The sequence below is a fragment of the Trachemys scripta genome, chromosome 5 (genome assembly GCF_013100865.1).
Source record: "Trachemys scripta elegans isolate TJP31775 chromosome 5, CAS_Tse_1.0, whole genome shotgun sequence".
In the NCBI taxonomy this organism is placed as follows: domain Eukaryota; kingdom Metazoa; phylum Chordata; order Testudines; family Emydidae; genus Trachemys; species Trachemys scripta.
The window spans coordinates 136,954,613-136,976,489 of record NC_048302.1 but is presented as its reverse complement, the minus strand read 5'-3'; the positions used below and the strand labels follow the sequence as shown (position 1 = coordinate 136,976,489).

Here is a 21,877-nt window from a genome sequence, read left to right as displayed (position 1 = left end):
CAGCCCAAAGGCTTCAGCCCCAGGCAGGGGGCCTGTAACCTAAGCCTCGGGTGGTGGGGCTAGGGCTTCAGCCCCGGGCCCCAGCAAGTCTAAGCCAGCCCTGGCGACCCCATTAAAATGGGGTCATGACCCGCTTTGGGGCTCCCGACCCACAGTTTGAGAACCGCTGCTTTAATCCAGCTCAAAGGAAACAGCCCTCAAGCAGGGGGCGGGGAAGGCCGTGCTCTGAGACAGGAAATGTCTGAATGTCGGGCAGCAGTCTGGCTGCAGGGCACCATAACACAGCACTTCGTCATCCCTGTGGGCTGGAATCTCGCTAGGGAGGTTAATTCTGGGCCCTGTGGAGGGTGGTTTGAAACGGCTGGAATAGCAACATTGTTCTTGACTAGGAACTGCTGGGCTTGAGCCGGCCACTTTTCTCAGCCCCCCGCCAGCCCTCTGCTCAAATGATTAGAGCTCTAGCTCAACCACAAGATATGGGCTGGATGCAGGAATTGAAGTGAAATTCTCTGGCCTGTGCCATACAGGAGTGTCACGGTTACAGGGCTAGCTGCATTTCTGTCCCTCTCTGGGAGCAACCCCGCAGGTGTCAGGCCTTGGGCCTCTACCTTTCCTGGGGTGTAATTCTGAAACTCTCCCCTAACTAGAGTGGGCTACAGCCCCCGTGTGTCCGCCATGCTTACGCAGCAGGTGCGGCTGGACTTGGGCACCTGCGGCTCCTTCCTGCGGAAGGCTGTGAGCAGCGGTGACTGCAGAGAGCGGGCAGCCTTCTGACGTCAAAAGCATTGTTTATTCCGCAGCAGGAATAAAGCGTAAAATAAATAATAAATAAATCTCAAACTGGTTTAGTTGGGAATTGGTCCTGCTTTGAGCAGGGGGTGGGACTAGATGATCTCCTGAGGTCCCTTCCAACCCTAGAATCATAGAATCATAGAATCATAGAATATCAGAGTTGGAAGGGACCTCAAGAGGTCATCTAGTCCAACCCCCTGCTCAAAGCAGGACCAATTCCCAGCTAAATCATCCCAGCCAGGGCTTTGTCAAGCCGGGCCTTAAAAACCTCCAAGGAAGGAGACTCCACCACCTCCCTAGGTAACGCATTCCAGTGTTTCACCACCCTCCTAGTGAAATAGTTTTTCCTGATATCCAACCTGGACCTCCCCCACTGCAACTTGAGACCATTGCTCCTTGTTCTGTCATCTGCCACCGCTGAGAACAGCCGAGCTCCATCCTCTTTGGAACCCCCTTTCAGGTAGTTGAAGGCTGCTATCAAATCCCCCCTGATATTCTATGATTCTATGGTTAGAGAGAAAAAGGATTTTAAAGCAACCATCAGTCTACACACATGGCTAAAGACTTCCCATCCCCCTTGGGAACCTAGGCAGGCGTCGTTTCTCCAGGCACCCCCAGTAGGGTGCTGTGTCTGTCTGGCTCCCCGCAACCTCAGATCCCACCTTCTCTTGAGAGAGAGGCACTTTTTTTTAAACCCACCGCCAGTCTTTTGGTCTGCGGGTTCCCAGGCCTTTTCCTGTCCTTGTGTTGTCTCGTAACAACCCTCAAGAGTTTGCTGAGAAGTGGCTCATTTGAGCCTTTCTTTTCTCTCCTTGCTTGTTTTTTCCTGACAGCCCCTGTTCAAACTAAACCAGCGTATCCATACACTAAGCCAGGGGGTCTCAAACTTTATTTCACCATGACCCCCCTTCTGCCAATAAAGTTACTACATGAGCTCTTGGGGGGGGGAGGGTGCGGGATTGGAGCCTGAGTCCCACTACCTGGGGGAGGAGGGGGAGAGGGGGCTGCAGCCCGAGCCCCATTGCCCCAGGTGAGGGTAGAGTTCGGGCTTCAGTCCTGGGTCCCAGCAAGTCTAATGCTGGCCCTGGTGACCCCATTAAAATGGGATCCCGACCCACTTTGGGGACCTGACCCACAGTTTGAGAACCGCTGCACTAAGCACAATAACCAGAGCCACATACCGCGTTAATACAATATTACAGAGCAGTTCTGTCACACAGAGGTCAGACATCATAATGGTCCCTTCTGGCCTTGAAATCTATGTTCCTTGACTTTCTCTAATGCCTAAGGCCAGAGGATCTGAGTGCAGTTCCCAAACTCCCATAAGGAAGGGGCAGCCTGATCTTTATTCTGCTGACGGGGGAAACTGAGGCACAGAGTGAGGAAGTGACTTGCCTGAGATCATAAAGTCATCCGCTGCTGAGCCAGAAGCAAAACCCAGTTCTCTGGGCTCCCTGAGAGGGATGTCGCAGGAAGTCTGCCCCAGAGCTGGTGTCCTGCACAAGCAGCCCCCCTCCCAAGGGATAAGAACCAGCTGACGTGGATTCAGACATGTTCTTATGCAGTCGTTCTCAACTGGGGGTCTGTAGTTCCCTGGAGGGCCATGAGCCGGCTTCAGGGGATCCACCAAGCAGGGCTGGCGTTAGACTGGCCGGGGCCCCGGGCAGAAAGCTGAAGCCCTCAGTGCCTATGGGGCAGGATCCTTCAGCCCCTGGTGCCCTGTGGGGCAGGAGCCCCGAGCCCTGGCGCCGGGGTGCCGGGACTAGGAGATCTGGGGGGGGCAGGAGCACCCGCTGGCTTCAAGTGGTTTCCATCGTATCCAGGGTTTAGTTTGGTTCAGTGACTTTCAGCACCCCTACTATACACATTGTTCCAACACCCCTGCTTGGCGCCCCGGGGGGGCAGAAGCTCTGAGTCCCCACCCACAGCAGGAACCTGAGCAACTGAGCTGGGCCATGGAGCTTTTGGGGAGGGGTCTCAGAAAGACAGAGGCTGAGACCCCCTGGTCTAATGTACCTTCTGGAATCCTGGCAGGATACAACAAAGAGCATGTAGTGCCTGGAATAAAGGCAGCTTGGTTTAGCGGAGCGAGCACAGGACTGGGACCCAGGAATGCCTCTTTTCTACTCTCAGCTCTAACTCGACGATCTAGGCCAAGCCACTTAACTAACCCATGCCTCAGCTTCCCCATCTGTTGTAACACTTGCCAGCCTCAGGGTGGTTATTGTGAGGATTGCTGCATGCTTGTGAAACTGCTAAATATTGTTAGCTTTAGGTTTTTCCAGAGACCCTTGGCCTGCAGGTCCGTGACTGAGATTGTCAGCTGCTTGGCAGGAGAACGATATAGCAAAGATCAGCAGACTGGGGGGAGTAAGACGAGGAAACATAGGACGGAGTTGCTGTGGTATTCCGGGGCGGAATCCCGACCAGTGAGGGGCTGTATCAACCTGGGGTGCCTCACTAGGCTTTGCTGTTGTAGCTTTCAGTTTGGGTTGCTCAGAGTCGGCCTGCCAGCATGCAGGTCACGCCATGGCCACCGCCCTGGTCCAGCAGCTTGTCAGCAGCACACCAGGCACACTCCACACTGCACAACCCCCGCCCGCTGCAGCGAGTCTCAGAGACCCGGGCTACAGACTTGGGCTCGGGCTACGGCACTGAAAATAGCCCTGTAGACGTTTCCAGTTGGGCTGGAACTTCACCATCCTCGGCAGGTTTTAGAGCCCGAGCAACGGCATGAGCGGGACCCGCCGGTGTTAGCCCCTTGCACAAGCCCCGTGAGCTTGGGTGTGTAGACCAGGGCTCTGAGACTTGTTGCTGTGGGTGGTTTTTTTTTTTTTGCATTGTAGACACACTCTCAGAGGTCCCAGTCAGGACCAAGGCCCTGTTGTATTGGGAACTGGGCAGGTATTGCTGCCCCAAAGAGCTTGGGCCTAGATCCTCAAAGGTATTTGGGCTCCTAATTTCCATTGATTGAAAAACTACCTTTTGAGGATCTGGGCCTTACGTTCTCGATAGGGACAAGATGCAGCAGGAGGAGGAGGAGGAGGAGGTCATGTGACAGGGAGGGGATTGCAGTGGTGCGCACATAAATTCAGTGTATCCGATTCTCTCGTAAAGTGGCTGTTTCTCTGATGATTTGCCAAAAGCTGTGAGCGTGGACCTGGAAAACACCAAGAAAACTCTCTGGCTTGGAGAGTACCATCTAAGTGATTTAGCTGGCCGCAGCAGAGAGATTTGATATTTTCAGAATGGGTCATTGGCCCTGGAACGTTTGCATTTGGAAGGTGAAATCTGCTCCATGCCCACTGTTAGGGATAAGTACTGTGTGTGTTAAGGGCAGCCTGAGCGCTCCTTTTTAATTTAATATTTGCCTGGGGTTGTGAAGGTGTAAAGTCCTGGGTACGTGCTTCCTAGCAGGGTCTCCAGGGGGTTGGAATTGGTGCTCGCTGGGTGGTTTGTTTTCTTTTTACTTTGTCCTGCACCTAAAAATAAATGTTTCTCTTTGTGGATTTTGTCCTCTGTTTGCCAAAGAAAGGGGGCCTGGGATCTGCTGCTTCTCATTTGCTTCCTACAACAGGAGCTGGATTCAGGGTAAATCCGAATTAACTCCATCCAGGGCGGTGGAGTTGCTCTGGATTTACAGTGCTGTAACCTCCATCAGAAGGTGACTGTGTCTTCTGTCCCTTAACGGTTGGTTTTATACATACCCCACTTTCCTTGTTTTCGACTGAACGGAGCCTGCGCTATTGCTTCAGCATGTTTACCGCTCAGGACGGCTGTTGGGAACTACCTGCTTCCGGGTGTGGAATGTGTATCTGTGAATCAGGTAGACAAAGGATCTGGCTGTCTCAGAAGTGGGTAGGTCATGCAAATTCCTTCGCTGGGGTATTTGTTTTGACCAGACCCTCCTTTCCTCGGTGGACACACCACATGCTGAGACAAATATATTCCTGGCCATGAATGTAAGTGATCATTGGGAAAGTGAACAGTTCGAGCGTTCCAAGGTAATAACAGGTTTCAGAGTAGCAGCCGTGTCATTATGCAAGGCACTGCATTTAGCCGTATGGAATGGAAATCCATCAACCCCAAGGTAATAAGGAATCCACGCATTCAGCTGCCTTTTACGATACCCTGAGAGTTGAATGACGACAGTGCCATAGATTGTCCTGTGAGATTGGGACGTAGGGTTGATTTTTGGCCTCTGGTTGATGGTGGGAGCGTTGTGGTGGGGGCCTAGGACGGTGCACAAAGGCGTGTTATTTACTGAAGTCTGACTTGGGCTGTTGCAGCCTGAATCTGCACTGCCCTGGTGGCAGTATTTTAAATTCTCCCTGTTGCTGAGTAAATCCCTCCAAGAAACGTTTGAAATCAACTTCTCTTCGGAAAATAGCGGGGAGATAACACTGTCCAGGTCTACCAGCAGTTGTCCCACCAAGAGTCTTATGGTGCTTTAGAAACATAATGAACAACCCTCCTGGGAGGGAAGTCAGCATCATATTCCCCACTTCACCAATGGGGAAACGGAGGCCCAGAGAGACAGTGATTCCCCAGGTTGCTCAGGAAGTCAGAGCCAGGAATAGAACTTGGATTTCTTGATCTTCAGTATTGTACTTTAACTACTGCTCTGTTCTCCCTCCCTATTTTTACATATTCAAAGATTGACAGATTCCAAGCCCAGAAGGGACCATTGTGATCACCTAGTCTGACCTCCTGTATAACACTGGCCAGAGACCTGCCCCACAATAATCCCTAGAGCCGAACTTTTAGACAAACATCCCATCTTGATTTAAAAATGGTCATTGATGGAGAATCCACCACGCCCCTTGGTAAATTGTTCCAGTTGTCGATCACTTTCCTCGTTGAAAATGCACGCCTTATTTCCAGTCGGAATTTCTCTAGCTTCAACTTCCAGCCATTGGCTCATGTCAGACCTTTCTCTGCTAGACTGAAGAACCCATTGTTAAATATCTGTTCCCCAGGGAGTTTATAGACCGTGATCAAATCACCCCTTAACCTTCTCTTTGTGAAGCTAAATAGATTGACTCAAGTAGTGCAGTCTCTATAAGGGATGTTTTCTAATCCTTTAATCATTCTCATGGCTCTTCTCTGAACCCTCTCCAATTTGTCAACATCCTTCTTGAATTGGGGGCACCAGAACTGGACCCACCAGTTGCAAACAGAAATTGTCAGCCTTGTGCTACATCTTGGGAAAAGGAGCGTACACAAACCAAACCAAAAGAGGGCAAGAAACCCTCTCAGCTGACAGTAATTCAAGCTGATAATCATACAGTGATGTCTGACGAGAGAATTGCATTTTGGGGTTGCTGTAGAAGCAACCCTCAAGTACTGCTCTTGTGGTTCATGAGGTCATCAGCAGAGCTAGGCAATTAGCTCATTTTTTTTGGGATCACTGGCAGTTCTGAAAAATTGAAAAAACATTTTGGTTCGACCTGAACTGAATCGGAAAAATTCCAGCAAATTGAAAAAGGCCGTGTTGGGTTGGTTAAAACACGTCGTTCGACCCGTAACATTTTGTTTCCTGGCATTTTGAAGGGATTGAATTCACACAGCTGGAAGGGGAGAAGAAGCTATCCTCTTATAACTTCTAGCCCCGGGGTTCAGGTGCTCCCTCAAGATGTGGGAGATCTAAGTTTGAATCCCCCCCCGGAGGAGGGATTGAACCTACGTCTCCACAGTTCTGGTGAGTGCCCAAACCACCGGGTGACGGAGGGGGGGGCATTCTCAGTCTGTCCTATTGAAGCAGTTCTACTTTGTATAAATGAATATTCATTGGAACAGGGACTTGGGGTTTCCTAGGCACCAGGCATCTTCTCACTCTCTGGCCCAATGACTATTCAAACATTTTATACAAAGTGGTTTCGTTTTCTAAGGCAAATGAGCTAGACAGCTGCAGGGTGGCTTTCTTTCTGTCAGATCTAAGTGCTGTACCTGCAGGGGGTTCTGTTGAAGGCTCTCTGAGTGTCAAGGGAAAGCGTCACCACTAGTCTGTGACCATGAGAGGCAGGGGCTGAAATTTACCGAGAAGCATATATTAACAGCATATATTAGAGAAAGGCACAAATGACAGTGGACACATCATTACGCTAGATTTTCCCCCAGTCGGTTCCTGTAGCCTGTCTGAGTCATCTTATAGCAGCAATGCAGGGAGCCGCGCTGGGGAAGAAAGTTGCTGGTGTTCGGAAATAGATCCCAGCTTGGAGCTTCCATCTGGCTGTTAAATGGCCAGGGGAAAATATTGCAAAGATTAATAAAAATAGATCTTGTTTAAGCTGAGAAGGCCATACCCACTGAAAGGTGCGGGGGCAATGGAAGGAGGTCGAATGTAACTTACACACGTTGGAATTTGGCCATAATGCCAAGGTTAAAGTGCTATAGGATAGTTAGCAACTGCCAGGGGTCTGAACGTTTGTACACCTCTACCGATAGAACACTGTCCTCGGGAGCCAAAAAATCTTACCACATTATAGGTGAAACCGCGTTATATCGAACTTGTTTTGATCCGCCGGAGTGCGCAGCCCCGCCCCCCCGAAGCGCTGCTTTACCGCGTTATATCCGAATTCGTATTATATCGGGTCGCGTTATATCAGGGTAAAGGTGTATTTCCATCTTTTTGGAAAGACAGCCCTCCCTGCAGCACAGCACCCCCTAGGGCCGACCTGACTGTCTTCAGTACAGCCACGGGGGTTGAGGTCAGTATTGATGCCCAGGGAAGAGCGGGCCTGCTGAATCACTAACACCACTGCTTGCAGCCGCTGGGTTTTCCTTAGCAACATGCCATCCAGGTATCCGTGAAATGTTAGTTGCTTAGGCCTGGCATTTGTAACCAAGCAGCACCACCACGGTTGGTGCCAAGAGGAAGCTGCAGTCCCTGCTCCAGGGGCTTTCTGCCCTGCAGTTCTTGTTTCCCTTAGTGGTGAGGAACCTGGGTCAAAGTGCAGAGTTTGTCACGTAACAGCGGGCGTATCGGGTGTGGGGGTCATCCCTTCCCATCCCTTAGAAATAAAGGGTCAGATCCCCAACGGGGGTGAATAAGCCATCGCTCCAGTGGAGTCAGTGGGCCAGATCTCCAGCTGGTGTGAAGAATTGTCATCCCTCTACTGCAGTCAATGGGACAGATTCCCAGTTGGTGTAAATCCACATTGCTCCATTGTGACCCAAGCCAAGGATCTGGCCCCAACTGTTTAAACACAGAGAGAGAAAACACGGTTCCCATCGTGTCCCTAGCGGCCGCCCTGCCTCCAGGGGCAGCGGGATTTGTGCAGCAAATGGAGCCGTGGAAAAACAACGGCTCCGTGGTGGGATTTGGCAGGCGATTTGTGTTCAAGCAAACTTAAAAATAGGGGGAAATAATCAACCGCAGGCTGGCTGCTTGAGTGAGCTCCAGGCGCCTTCCCCCTCCCCGCCAGGATGCTAACCCCTTCGAAGAGCGGCTATGTTATAATTTATGTTACAGGCTTGTCTGGGCGCCTCCCTTCCCGGCTTCCCCTCATTGTCTCCCCACGGTGACTGATACCTTTTTTCCAGGAATTCTCATCTCGCTGCTTTAGTTTCGAGGGCAGCGTATTTCTTCCCACAGCACGAGTGCGAAGGGAAAGCGGAGAGCTCGGTTAGCCCATCTGGCAGGGCTTTGGGTCAGAGCAGCCGAAGGGGTTACCCAAAGAGAGAGGCGTAAGGGAGGATTTAAATCCAGGAGGGGAGCAAATTCAAGGGGATGCAGATAGATTAAAACCCGGGGGGCGGGATTCCCAGCTGGTGTTGCAGGCTAGGTCCAGGTCTGGCTGTTTGTACCTACATAATATTTCTTAGCTTGTCTCTGTCCACACTGCCTGGGCTCCAGTTTAGCCTTCATCATCTCCTGATCTTTGGCAACTATAATCTGCTCCTCTCTGGCCTTGCCACCAGCCATGGTGCCCCCTCGAGCCCATTCAGAACCTTCCTGGCTCGTTCCTCCGACCCCATAAACCCTTGTCTTTGAGCCCCACCGTCCCGGCTCCCTTGCCTCTGCCTCGAACCCAAGCCCCTGGCCTTTGCCTTCACTTAGCCCACCCTCTCTGTCTGCCCAATTAGCTTCTCGACCCATCGGCTCTGCCGTCTCACTGTCAGCAATAGCGCCTCCATTGCTCCTTTGTCCACTTCTCCCTTGAGCACCCCTGGCTCTGTTACGCCGCCCCCCGCGTGCATGGGGTAAACTCCCCCTTCAATATTCATGATGTCACCACCTTGCCCTCGTCCAGATCTCTCCTGTGCTGTGATGCCCTCAGATCACTCATCCATCTGGCACAGGGTAGCCAGAGGGTGACCTTGGACTTCTGCCCTTCTGCTCAATTCTGTTGCCTCATGTTCGCACTTCATCCCTGCTTTGGTCATCAGTCTGGTACACTCGTTTCCTGCTGTCAGTTCTGTGGGTTGCTGCGGTCTGTCTGGGGGAGGGGCTATTGTTTTTGTGCCTGGTACGATATGGGACCCTGCTCCTTGTCGGGGTTTCCGGACAGAGCCATGATATAAAGAAATACAGGTGTTAGCTTGCATGGCTCCATCAATAATGCCAATATACAAAAGTAAAAGTATTCCTAACCCCACGCCTTCAAAAAGCACAAATCAGTCCCCAAAGAATCAAAAGCCTGAAAAATAAAAGTCAGGTTCTTTTTAGTTGCCTTTTCGTTTTTGAGCCGTTAGCAACCACCTGGGCTAGAAACTTGCATTTTTCCCTAATGGAAGCTGAGATCCTCGCATGATCCCATGACTCCAGGAGCTGGGATTTGAGAAAAACACCAGCGACTGCGAGATTTGCAATCGGATCAGAAGCAGCACCAGTCTAATACTAAGAATTAGTACAAGATTCACACATTCAATCATTTTCATGGAACTTAAGCTCCAAAGGAACCTGGAAGGGCTGAGTTCAGGGTGTCCAAGTGCAGTGAGGTGGATGTGCTATAAATACTTAGGGCCTGTCTCTATGGCGAGTTAGTACTGGGTGAATTGGGGTGGGAATCTACAGTGCACCAGCCCGCCGGGCTGTAATTTGCCGTACAGACCCGGTTACTGCATGTTAAAGCTCCACTGTGTTCTGTGACGAATTCCCGTTTGAAACAGACAGACCGATACCTGCGCTTTGACCCTAAGCACTAGGGAATCTAGATGTTTAAATCTAAAGCAGTGGTTCTCAACCTGTTTATCATTGCGGGCCACATATGGGGCCCACAGTGTGTTACCTGGGCCGCAGGTTGAGAACCACAGCCTCCCCTCAAGCTTCCCCAGCGACCCCTATGCTCAGTGCCCCTAGGATTAGTGTCTCAGGTACAGAACAGACCCCACAGTTGTGTTTTCCGTGGGCCGAGCAAACAGAAATGACGGTAGCACATCTTGTTCGACCTACCCGGTGTGTCAGCTAGGAGATGCCTTGGTGGGAGGCCCATCTCTGGTGTCCTCTTCGGCCCGCTGTGGTCTCTGAGGATGGCACCCACACCGTTCCTCTGGCGTATTCAGTGCAGCACCAAGACAGGAGCTCTGAAAGCTCTTTATGTTATTGAGGAAGCTGCTGGTCTTCCTCCACCCCCCCTCTGGCAGCTCGGTCCATGCCGACGATCTAACCACAGGGAGGCGAACATCAGCCTGAGTCTAGCTCCCCTGAGCTGTTGAGGAAACAAGCCAAACCCTACAAGTCATGGTCTTTGCCTGTCCTCCCCCTTGCGCATGTGGGTGAAAGATACTGACAGGGTTGTGTTGTTAGCATAGCGTTGAGAGACAGGTATCTAGTGGTCTGAATGCAGGGCTGGGAGCCTGGAGCAGGGAATAGCCATTCATGTTCCACATTCCCTCACTGTGCCTCAGTTTCCCCATCTATACAATGATCTATCTCACAGGGCTGTTGAGGGGATCTGTCTAGCTTAGGTGATGATACAGCCCCTATCACCAATGAACCTTGCAGTCATTAATGTATTTATCCTCACACACCCCTGTGAAGCAGAGCAGTGCTGTCATCCCTATTGACCAGATGGGGAAACTGAGGCACGGAGAGGCTAAATGAGTCCCCCAAGGTGACATAAGTCAGCCATAGGGGAGTAAGGAATTGAACCCAGGTTTTCTGAGCCCCAAACTAGCACCCTGATCATTGGGCCATCTGTCCAGGGGAGGGGAATGAGATAATGCCTCTGACTCTCTTTTGCCCAGAAGTGTTCTAGGCTTACACTGTACCGTACTTTGCACCTATAGACCTCTGCGCCTTTCTGCCCTGCAGAGCTCCTAGGCTTTGGAGGAGCAGCGGTGTTTAGGAGGACCACGAGGAGCTCAGCTTTCACCATGGAGAGCTCGTGGTTATCTGGAAGTTTGGGTGTCCCTGAGATCTCTGTATAATATAGATACTGGCTTTGCTGTCTCAGGGGCCGGCCTCCCAGAAGCAGGTGAGAAAGAGGTGATCTTCAGGGCTGTGTCTACAAGGAGTTTCCAAACCCCCAGTCTTAACCCGATGCATTCAGTGTCTCTCTTCCTCACCCATTAACTTTTTGTTCCTCTGATTCTTTTATAGGTTTTTGGGGGAAGCCCGAGTGCCCCTGCAGGACGTCCTGGGCTCTCCCACCCTGACTGCCAGCTTTAACGCCCCCCTGCTGGACACCAAGAGGCAGAGCACTGGGGTAAGTCCCTCTCCAAGTCTGGGGTCTTGGGGGCGGTGACATTTCCTTGTGGGAGCACAGTCGGGCGTGGCCGGAGGGAAGTGATACGATACACACGCTCTCCCCACCCACTGGTAGCTCCAGTGCCTTGGACAGTCCGTGATGTTGCTGAGCAAGGGAGATCGTGGGGTCAGTCCCGGTGGGGGTGGGAGTTCAGATCCCAATGAAGCGTGTGGGCAGCAGAACTGGTGGAGGAGGCAGCCCTTGGGACAAAATGCCTGTCTCAGTAAAACCGGACCAGAGGCTGGGACGGTTCCACCCGCTCCCCTGTTGGCCAGGCAGCCTTGAACGGAAGTCTGAACAGAATGAGGCTGCAAGCCTTGGGGTTACGCTAAAGTGGGGGGTTGGGACTCTGGGAGGTGCTGATTGGAGGCACAGGAGAAGCTGGAAAAAACCCTGGGCTAGATGAGGCCGCCTGGCTGTGCATGGACGCTCCCAGAACTCCACAGCCAAGGCAGAATTACGGGGCGCCTTCCCCTGACGCTTTCAGTTCTTCTATGGGCAGAGCTATGGAGGGGGCATGCAAAACTCCTCCTGATTTCAGGCACTGGGCCCAAATGCCTAGCAGGACCCCATGGTCAGGATTCTGGGTTTCCTCCCTGACCTGTGATGTGATCCCTGAAGCCCCAGAGTGCAGGTGAACCGCAGACCCCGGATTAGCCAAACCTCCTTGTTCGCTGAATTCCAAAGGGGTGGCCTGGTAAATAGGAGGTTCGCAGAGGACTCTGGGGGACCTGGAACTGCAGAGAACCAGTCAAGCTGGCTTCAGTCCTGCCGGGTTTAGCAGCTGGGCAGGAATGGGAGGGTGGCTCTCCCAAGGTAAATCCAGAGGAGAGCCATTGGTGTCGGTGGATTGACACCGGTGTCGCTGAGATAAGCATCTAGCTTCTGATTTACCAAACTCCTGACAAGCCAATCCCCGGCCACCTCATGCCATCACTGATGCCCATGAGAAACGAATCATAGAATATCAGGATTGGAAGGGACCTCAGGAGGTATCTAGTCCAACCCCCTGCTCATGAGTGTAAGACTCTTGTAACCCTTTTGCCAGGTGAACTCGGCAGCAACAAGAGCTGGGTTAGCTGTCCAGGCGTTCCTCTTGGCACAATAAAACAGGGCCAGCTCAAGCCCCCACCTGCTAATCTGGGAAAATGTTACATCACCCTCGGGCGCCTCTAAGAGGCAACACTTCCCCTCCTGCAAGCACCGAGTCTGTGTATAACAAAGGAAAACTTTTATTAAAAGGGAACCCAGCATTAGTCTGGGAAACACCACAACCACATTCAAAACCGTGCGATCGTAAGCAAAACACCCTTCCTGGAGCATGCTGGGCGGTGGCCTTCGCCTCAGTTCCTCACCTTACGGTGTGAAAGTCCCACAAAGAAATGTTCCTTTAACAAGCCACTCCCCTCCCTCCACTGCATCCTGCTCACAGTTGCAGCCGTTCACTCTGCATCGTTCATAGAATCATAGAAGATCAGGGTTGGAAGGGACCTCAGGAGGTCATCTAGTCCGACCCCCTGCTCAAAGCAGGAACAATCCCAACTAAATCATCCCAGCCAGGGCTTTGCCAAGCCTGTCCTTCACTGTGCGGCTTGCCACTGCTTTCTTTGCTACCACTTGCCTCTCTACTGCAGCCTCTGCCACATCACCTCTTGAGGTTCGCCACCGAACCCAGCTCTTAAAGCTTCCGCCATGGGGTTTAGGGCCGAAGAAGCGGGTTTTTTACCCACGAAAGCTTATGCCCAAATAAATTCGTTAGTCTTTAAGGTGCCACCAGACTCCTCATTGTTTTTGGAGTCTGATGTGTTCCTCTCCTTCTGCACGTCCCACGCATGTAATGAGAACACCTTGGATCTTTCGCAAAGTTTCCTCCTCAGGCGATCCTGCCACTCCTCGGACAATGGTGAATCTCCCAAGTCAAACGTTGCAGGGTCTATTGCTGGAACCTCAACTTCACACTGGGGTCTCATGCTGGTGTCAGGTCTGCTATCTTCTGCCCTTGTTTCACAGCAACATCACGGCTTGTTTCATTAGCAATCACTATAACCACCTTTTCCTGGGTTTCCAATGGGGAGGGTTATGACTCCACTGGGGACCTGCACTCCTTCAGCCGGCTGCTCTACCATGGCTAATGTCCTTTTTCTGCCTTTTAGGCAGGTACTCATAATAAGCACGTCTCTCTCCGGCCTGGTGTACACTACATTACGTCGACCTAACTCTGTAAGCGTCGACACTAAAATGTCGCTCCCACCGCTGCAACTCGCCCACTGCACCGAATGTATAACTCCACCTGCACGAGAGGCGTTGTGCTTAGGTTGATGGAGTTAGGCCGATGCGGTGTCTGTGTAGACACTGCGTTACTACCATCACCTGTTAGCTGTCAGCCCCACACGGGGCTCACCGCGGGACCCCCACTCCTAGGGGCTGACAGCTCCAGCTGAATACCTAGGCAGAGTTCATGAAAATGGGGTCTGGTCCTGAGAGTCTCTTCCGCACTAGATGTTAGGGGAGAGCTCATTCAGACCCCGCTTACGCACTGGTGTGAAACGACAAGGTGCAGGCTGGGACAAGCTGGGCTCAGGTCTGGCCCGAGCCAGTTCACTGGGACATTCCTGGGTCTGTTTTAAGCCTTTCCACGTGGTTCTGTTCCTGTTTAGATGAGCCCTTTTCTAAAAAAAGCGTTTCCGTTCCCCTCCCAGGGAAGCGTGTTCTGTACGTCAGGAAGGCTGGGCAGGACGAGACGGACTCTTTTTATAGACCTATCCCCAATGCAGCTGCCAAGGGCTGTGACAGCACTGGGACCCGGCCATGCAAGTGCCTTCCCATAAGCTAGACTCTCCCAGGAGGCCGTGCTGGCTCACCCACCCGACAACCGGCAAAGCTTCATCCTCTTTTGTCACGCCTTTCACCTCCTCTTCCTCACCTTTGGTCTAGCCACTGCCCAGCTAGTAAATCCTACTGCTGTTACCGACAGGGCTGGGAATGGAACTTGGATTCAGTTCCTGATGGGGTTGGGTCAGGTCGGACCCCACCGTGTGGGTCGGATTCCAATCCCGTTTTCTGGTTTAAATACAGATTAGAACAGATGTCAGTGCGAGGCTGCGGGGTCCTTCCCTGGTGTGGGGGAACTCAGGACAATTTCTCTTAGGAGTCCCACATTGTTGATCCTGAGCCCTACCCCTGATCCAGCCAGGAACCCAAACTTGGGGGAGGGATAGCTCAGTGCTTTGAGCATTGGCCTGCTAAACCCAGGGTTGTGAGTTCAATCCTTAAGGGGGCCACTTAGGGATCTGGGGGAAAATTAGTACTTGGTCCTGCTAGTGAAGGCAGGGGGCTGGACTCAATGACCTTTCAGGGTCCCTTCCAATTCTAGGAGATGGGATATCTCCATTTACTTAGGTCCAGTCCAGATCTGACCATCACCTCTATAGACTATTTTTACCAGGAACCTTGTAGCACAAGGGCAGAAGGTCACCTTGTTTTATTTCAGCTCTGTTAAGTGACAATCCCACTAGTTCTCCAGTCCTGCACTGAATCTCCAAGGGAAACAGGGACAGAGGAGGTGAATTTCAACCTAAGTTCCCTGGAAGCTGCGTGGCCGCGCAGCAGCCTATTTAGCACCATGCAGGTGCTCAGGGAACCCACCCGGGGACCTGACACGGCCAGGGAAGGGGCGCCCCTCCCCTGGCCTGAACCTAGCCCCGCCCCCAACCTGCCGCGGCCGAGGTGCCCCTCCCCCAGCCCCAACTCTGCTGCGGCTTAGACCTGCTGTGGCCGGGGCGCCCGGACCTGCTGTGGCGGCCTGTCCTGGATCCATGCATGGCCAGTGCGGCGTGGCCCAGCCTGGACCCAGGTACAGCCGAGGTGGCCCTCCCCCAGCCCGGACCCAGCCCTGGACCGGACCTGCTGGGGCTGGGGGAGGGGTGCCTATCCTGCAGCCACGGAGCTGCTGGGGGGAGTCCTCTCTCCCTGCCGTAGCCCCGGAGCACCCTCCTGCACCCCAAACTCCTCATCCGCAGTCCCACCCCGGAGCCCGCACCCCCAACCAGAGCCCTCACCCCCTGCACCCCAACCCTCGGCCCCAGCCCTGAGCCCCCCTCCCACACTCCGAACCCCTCATCCCCACCCCCACCACATGAATTTTGTTATATGCACCAATATGGAGGTGTTGTGCCACACACCACCTCCATGTTGTGCACATAACAAAATTCATTCCTCACATGGGTGGGAAAAATGCGAGGGAACACTGGTTTCAACCCTTCTTTAGCCATCGTAAGGAAGCCCATTTTCCTCCTCCCCTCCTAGTCATCCGTTCACACGGAAGCTATTGCATTAGCATCAAACAGAGAAGTACATCGTGCACCTCCCCCCCCGGGATTTGTGAAAATCTCTCTCCTAGGGCACTTTGATGGCAAGAATTTAACTTCTTCTTACAGCAGTTCCCGCGCAGTCTGATTGTTCCTCTTTTGCTCGGCTACTGGCTTCCTTCCATTCCCAACCGGTGCTTGTCTCACCTCCTGTTTGGGGAACTCGGTTCACAGATGACCCGTAAATAGCGAAGTGTTCCTATAAACAGCAGTTCTCAGTCTAGAAGCGTTCTCCTCTCCCCTCTGGCAGCAGATACCCCAGGATGACAAATTGCACCTGGCCTCCCTAGTTTTGGAAGCATGTTGGTTTGGGTGCTCTAATTCTACCCCAGCTGGAGGAGAGTCCTGGCCGGGGGGACACTCGAGTCAGTCCATTTCTCTTCCTAAATGCATTGTGCATCGGCCAGACGATCAGCGAATGCTTTGAATGAGCTTCCTTCCTTCCTGCTAACTGCTGCACAGTTCTTCAGACATGGAGCCCAGCAGCACCGTTGCCTGTGGAGCTGCCAACGTGCCCAGTGGGAGACCTGCTAAAACAGGGCTGGCGAGTTCTGCAGTGCTTAGGCCACAATGGGAGTGGCCAGGGTAGAGGTAGAACAATAATGCCTATGTGTTCATCACTGGATCTCAAAGCACTTCACAGTCTTTAACATATTGAGCCCCACAACATCCCTGCATTATTATCCCCATTTTACAGATGGAAAACTGAGGCTCAGGTCACACAGGAAGAGCAGGGGTCTTCCATGGGCTAAGCCCCACACTGCAAGAAGGATGTGGTCAAATTGGAGAGAGTCCAGCGGAGGGCAACAAAAATGATTGGGGGGCTGGAGCACATGACTTACGAGGAGAGGCTGAGGGAACTGGGATTGTTTAGTTTGCAGAAGAGAAGAATGAGGGGGGATTTGATAGCTGCCTTCAACTACCTGAAGGGGGGTTCCAAAGAGGATGGATCTAGACTGTTCTCAGTGGTGGTGGATGACAGAACAAGGAGAAATGGTCTCAAGTTGCAGTGGGGGAGGTTTAGGTTGGATATTAGGAAAAACCTTTTCACTAGGAGGGTGGTGAAGCACTGGAATGGGTTACCTAGGGAGTCGGGGAATCTCCTTCCTTAGAGGTTTTTAAGGCCCGGCTTGACAAAGCCCTGGCTGGGATGATTTAGTTGGGGATTGGTCCTGCTTTGAGCAGGGGGTTGGACTAGATGACCTCCTGAGGTCTCTTCCAACCCTGATCTTCTATGATTCAATGCCCTAATCACTGGACCATCCTTCCCCTGAACAGGGAGGTCTTTAATAAAAAGATCTGAGGGGAGAGAAGACAGGGCTCTTGCAGTGTGATTAGTTTTCGATTGTGTAGGGCTTTAAGTGGAGTCGGTGCCAATTAGTTAGCAGTCCTGTTTCCTGAAAGGCATGTCTTAGCCACAGTGCGTCATGGGCCCCGTGTCTTTAGGAAATGTAACATCTGCGGGCAAGGTTTGGAAGACCAGAAGGGGCCACTGTGACCATCTCGTCTGACCTCCTGTGGGACACAGGCCAGAGAACCTCAGCCAGCCAATCCTGGATGACGCTCATCATTTGTGGTTGATCTAGAGCATGTGTTTGAGACAGAGACAGCGACAGCCAGTCTTGCTGTAAAGACCCCAGTGATGGAGAAGCTAGAGATACAGAAGCGCTAACAGGGCATTGAGAGGAAGGATGGTCTGGGGTTAAGCCATGGGTGGGGGACTCAGGAGATGTGGATTCAATGCCTGGCTCTGTCCCAAACTCCTTGTGACAGACAGTCACTTAATTTCTCTGTGGCTGAGTGTCCTATTTCCCACCCTCTGTCCGATCTATTCAGGTGGCAGGACTGTCAGCCCTTCTGGCTTTGTGCAGTGGTCAGGCAGGAGGTATTCTGCTCTTTGTGGGATTGAGAGCAGGAAGCTGAATCGCAGTGGTGCTGGTTCTGTTTTCCTCTGTGGTAGTGTGTGACCTGAATGAGTCAGTGGGATGCTGAGCTGATGACGGTGGGCTGGGACTGAAGGAAGCCTTCATGGAAAGACACTGATGCTTAAAATAATTGGGGGGGGGGAGGGAGACTAGAAGCTAATGCTGGCTGCCTCTCTGATCCCGGTTTAGTTTTATGGCCGGTGGCATGAGCTTGCCAGCAGCAATACAATCACTCCCAATGTGGTGTATCTTTTCCAAATGGCTCCCAGGGCTCATTGCAACCAGCAACCCAGGTGACTCTTTTGTAGCACGAGGGTTATTGTGAATGTTTATGGTTTCCTCCTTACGGAATTTGTCTGTTAGTCTACTGGGGTCCATCTACACCTCTAACTTCTCAAAGGGGCAGCTGTGGGCTAGCAAGTTGAGAAGAGGAATTGTAGGAAATTGAAAAGGGAAGCCAAGGGACACAAGGAGACCTCCATGGGGCCAGCAGAGTTAAGGACAATAAGAAGGTGTTTAAAAAAATATTGGGAACAAAAAGAATCCTGACAATGGTATTGGTCCATTCCTGGTGGAAATGAGTTATCAATAATAATGCTGAGAAGGCAGAAGTATTCAATAAATATTTCTTTTCTGTGTTTGGGAAAAAACAGATGATATAGTCTAATCCTGTGGGGATGATAACACTCCTTATATTCCACTGTATCTCTGGAGTATGTTAAACAGAAACTATTGAAGTTTGGCATCTTTAAATGAGCGGGTCCAGATAACTTGGATCCAAGAGTGTTAAAAGAGCTGGCTGAAGAGTTTGCTGGACCCAGGGCCGGCTCTAAATTTTTTGCTGCCCCAAGCAGCAAAAAAAAGCGCTGCCCTGCCGACCCCCCCCGCCGAGCGCCACGCCACCGGAACACCCCCCCGAGCGCCGCGCCCCGCGCCGCCCCCCCGCCGAGCGCCGCGCTGCTGGAGCTCGCCCCCCCCTCCCGCTGAGCGCCGTGCCGCCGGAACCCCCCCAAGCTCCGCCCCCCCGCTGAGTGCTGCGCCGCCGGAACCCCCCCCCGAGCGCCGCACCCCACGCTGCACCCACGAGCGCTGCGCCCCGCGCTGCCCCCCTGCCACGCACTGNTAATGATTTTTTATTATTTGTCCCCTTGTGCTAGGCGCTGTACAAGCACAAAAGACATCACACTGGGTGCTCTTGTTCAGCTGAGTATCCACCACAACCCAAATCTTTTTCAGAGTTCCTGCTTCCCAGGATAGAGCCCCCAATCCTGTAAGTGAGGCCTACATCCTTTGTTCCCAGATGTAGACATTTACATTAAAACCCATATTGTTTGCTTGCGCCCAGTTTACCAAGTGATCCAGATCCCATGAACTAGTGACCGGTCCTCTTCATTATTTACCACTCCCCCATTTTTTGTGTCATCTGCAAACTTGATCAGTGATAAGCAACAGAGGGTCCTGTGGCACCTTTAAGACTAACAGAAGTATTGGGAGCAGAAGTGAGGTTCTTACCCACGAAAGCTTATGCTCCCAATACTTCTGTTAGTCTTAAAGGTGCCACAGGACCCTCTGTTGCTTATCACTGATCAAGTTTGCAGATGACACAAAAAATGGGGGAGTGGTAAATAATGAAGAGGACCGGTCACTAGTTCATGGGATCTGGATCACTTGGTAAACTGGGCGCAAGCAAACAATATGGGTTTTAATGTAAATGTCTACATCTGGGAACAAAGGATGTAGGCCTCACTTACAGGATTGGGGGCTCTATCCTGGGAAGCAGGAACTCTGAAAAAGATTTGGGTTGTGGTGGATACTCAGCTGAACAAGAGCACCCAGTGTGATGTCTTTTGTGCTTGTACAGCGCCTAGCACAAGGGGACAAATAATAAAAAATCATTAGAGCTGAAAATCAGGCCTAAGTGTCTCAGGTTGGGCAACTAAAAACGAAGGCACCCAAAATGAGAGGCAACACTGCAAACCCAAGTAATCAAAAATCATGACATTATCTTAAATCTCATGAGATTTTTCAACACTGGGTTAGCTGCCGTTGTTCTCAAGCTATTCCACACCAGGGCCCCCTTTCACCTAGAAATTTTCCTCCCATCTAGCCTATACCCCCATCACTTACCCGGGGCAGAGGAGAGCGAGGAGAGCCGGCTGGTTAATGGATTTCCTGTCCCACGACATTTTTCGAGATACTGAAAACATTTCCCGCCCGAATTGGGGTGAAAAGTTGAAATCCCGAAAACCTTGGCAAACTAAAAATAAAAAATTAAATGAGAATAACAATAATAAAAAAAATCAGTTTGAATCAATCAAAATATTTTATTTCAATATTGGCCATTTACTTTTCTTTTTTTTTTTTGGCCATAACTAGCTTAAATTTCAAAGCAAAAAGACTTTTTAAACCAAAACCCGCCGTTTTTCATTTTCAAAATCTTGAAACATTTTGACACATTCCCAATATTTTCCACAATGTTTCTGAGTAGGAAGAAACTCATCGGAACGGCCCGTTCCCACGAGATGTTTTGGATTTGCTGGAGCTGCGTCTTCTGCTGAAAAGAGCTTTTTGTCACCGATTTCCTAAGCAGCTGTAGTTGTGAGTCCTGACAGCTCTTTGTGACCCCTAAGAGGGGGAAGGGTCCCGAATCCCAGCTTGAGAACCCTTGGGCTGCCACCCCTGGGGCTATAGAATAGGGTGTAGGAGACGCCCCAGCGGCTGACGCACAATCTGGCTCCGAGCGTTAGCTTTGGTGTCACTGGTTTTCAAGACTGGCAAAAGGGCACTGGTGGGGGGGCCCTCGGGAAGTTCTGCAATCAACCCGTCATTCACCTGAACTGATCTCAGTGGGAGATAAAATACTGCGCAGTGGGAGGAGGACAGCAGAGGCTGGACGGGCAGGGTTGGTGAACAATTCCAGGGCCGCCCAGAGGATTCAGGGCACTTCGGCAGCGGGTCCCAGGACGGAAGGACCCCCCGCCGCGGGTCTTCAGGGCACTTCGGCGGCGGGTCCCGGAGTGGAAGGACCCCCCCGCTGCTGAATTGCTGGCGAAGACCGGGAGCGGAAGAAGCTCCGGGGGCCCGGGCCCTGTGAGAGTTTTCTGGGGCCCCCAGAGCCAGTGAAGGACCCCGCTCCACGGGCCCCGAAAAACTCTCATGGGGGCCCTTGCGGGGCCCGGGGCAAATTGCCCCACTTGTCCCCCCCTCTGGGCGGCCCTGGTCAATTCAGTAGACGGATTAAACATCTGGGCATGGAATGGGTGGGGTGTGCGTGCACCTGTTTGTGATTCCTGTCCCATTTCCACATCGCGACTGTGTAATGGCTCTAGAAAAAATCATCACTGGATCTCTGATGTGTGGGCCCTTTTAGATGATGCCCTGAACCTGTTGACCTATGGCTAAGCCTTTGGGTGGGCAAGGTCAGCATTGCTTGGGCATGCAAAAGCGCTCACTCCTCCAATCTCTACCCACCTGCCAGGCAGGACCGGCTCCAGGCACCAGCGAAGGAAGCGGTGCCTGGGGCAGCCAATAGAAAGGGGCGGCACTCGTCCAGTATCGGGGCGGCACGTCCGGGTCTCTGGCGGCGGGTCCTTCGCTCCCCTTCTTCTTCGGCGGCAGCTCAATCGGGTTTTCCTTTTTTTGCCGCTTGGGGCAGCAAAAAAGCTGGAGCCGGCCCTGCTGCCAGGCAATGCCTCTTTAACTGGAATTTCACTGAACCACCTGCCTTGCGACGGGCCCCACTTGCACTTCATTCTTCTGTTCAACGAAAGCTTGGACTGCCAGGCTCTCAGCGGTAGAGACTCCATCTGTGTCTGAACTGCCCAGCGCCAGGCACATCTGTGGCACTGTCCCATTGATCAGTAACCGTTCATTTGAGCTTGTGCAAGCTTCCCCACAAGCGTGAGTTCACGTCATCCCTCGGTCCCTTTGGTTAGCCTGTTAGATCCTCTCCTCTGGAAGCAGCCTGCAATTAAAGTCGAAACAAATCGACACGCTCTTCGTGATTGAGGATCAAGTTCCAAACCAGGAGGTCAAATTCTGCCGTGGTGTGAAGTCGGTGTTGCCAACTCTGTGTGAATCTGTTGTGAGTCTCACGGTA

General features: G+C 52.1%; 1 protein-coding gene across 1 annotated transcript in view; it reads left to right on the top strand.

Annotated features, from left to right (window-relative positions):
- DYSF (dysferlin) overlaps positions 1 to 21,877 on the top strand; it is a 275,139-nt gene that overhangs the window by 29,053 nt on the left and 224,209 nt on the right. The window contains exon 4 of the mRNA XM_034772554.1: positions 11,339 to 11,444. Within this exon, the coding sequence (XP_034628445.1) occupies positions 11,339 to 11,444 (106 nt within the window). The remainder of the gene's footprint in view (positions 1 to 11,338; positions 11,445 to 21,877) is intronic.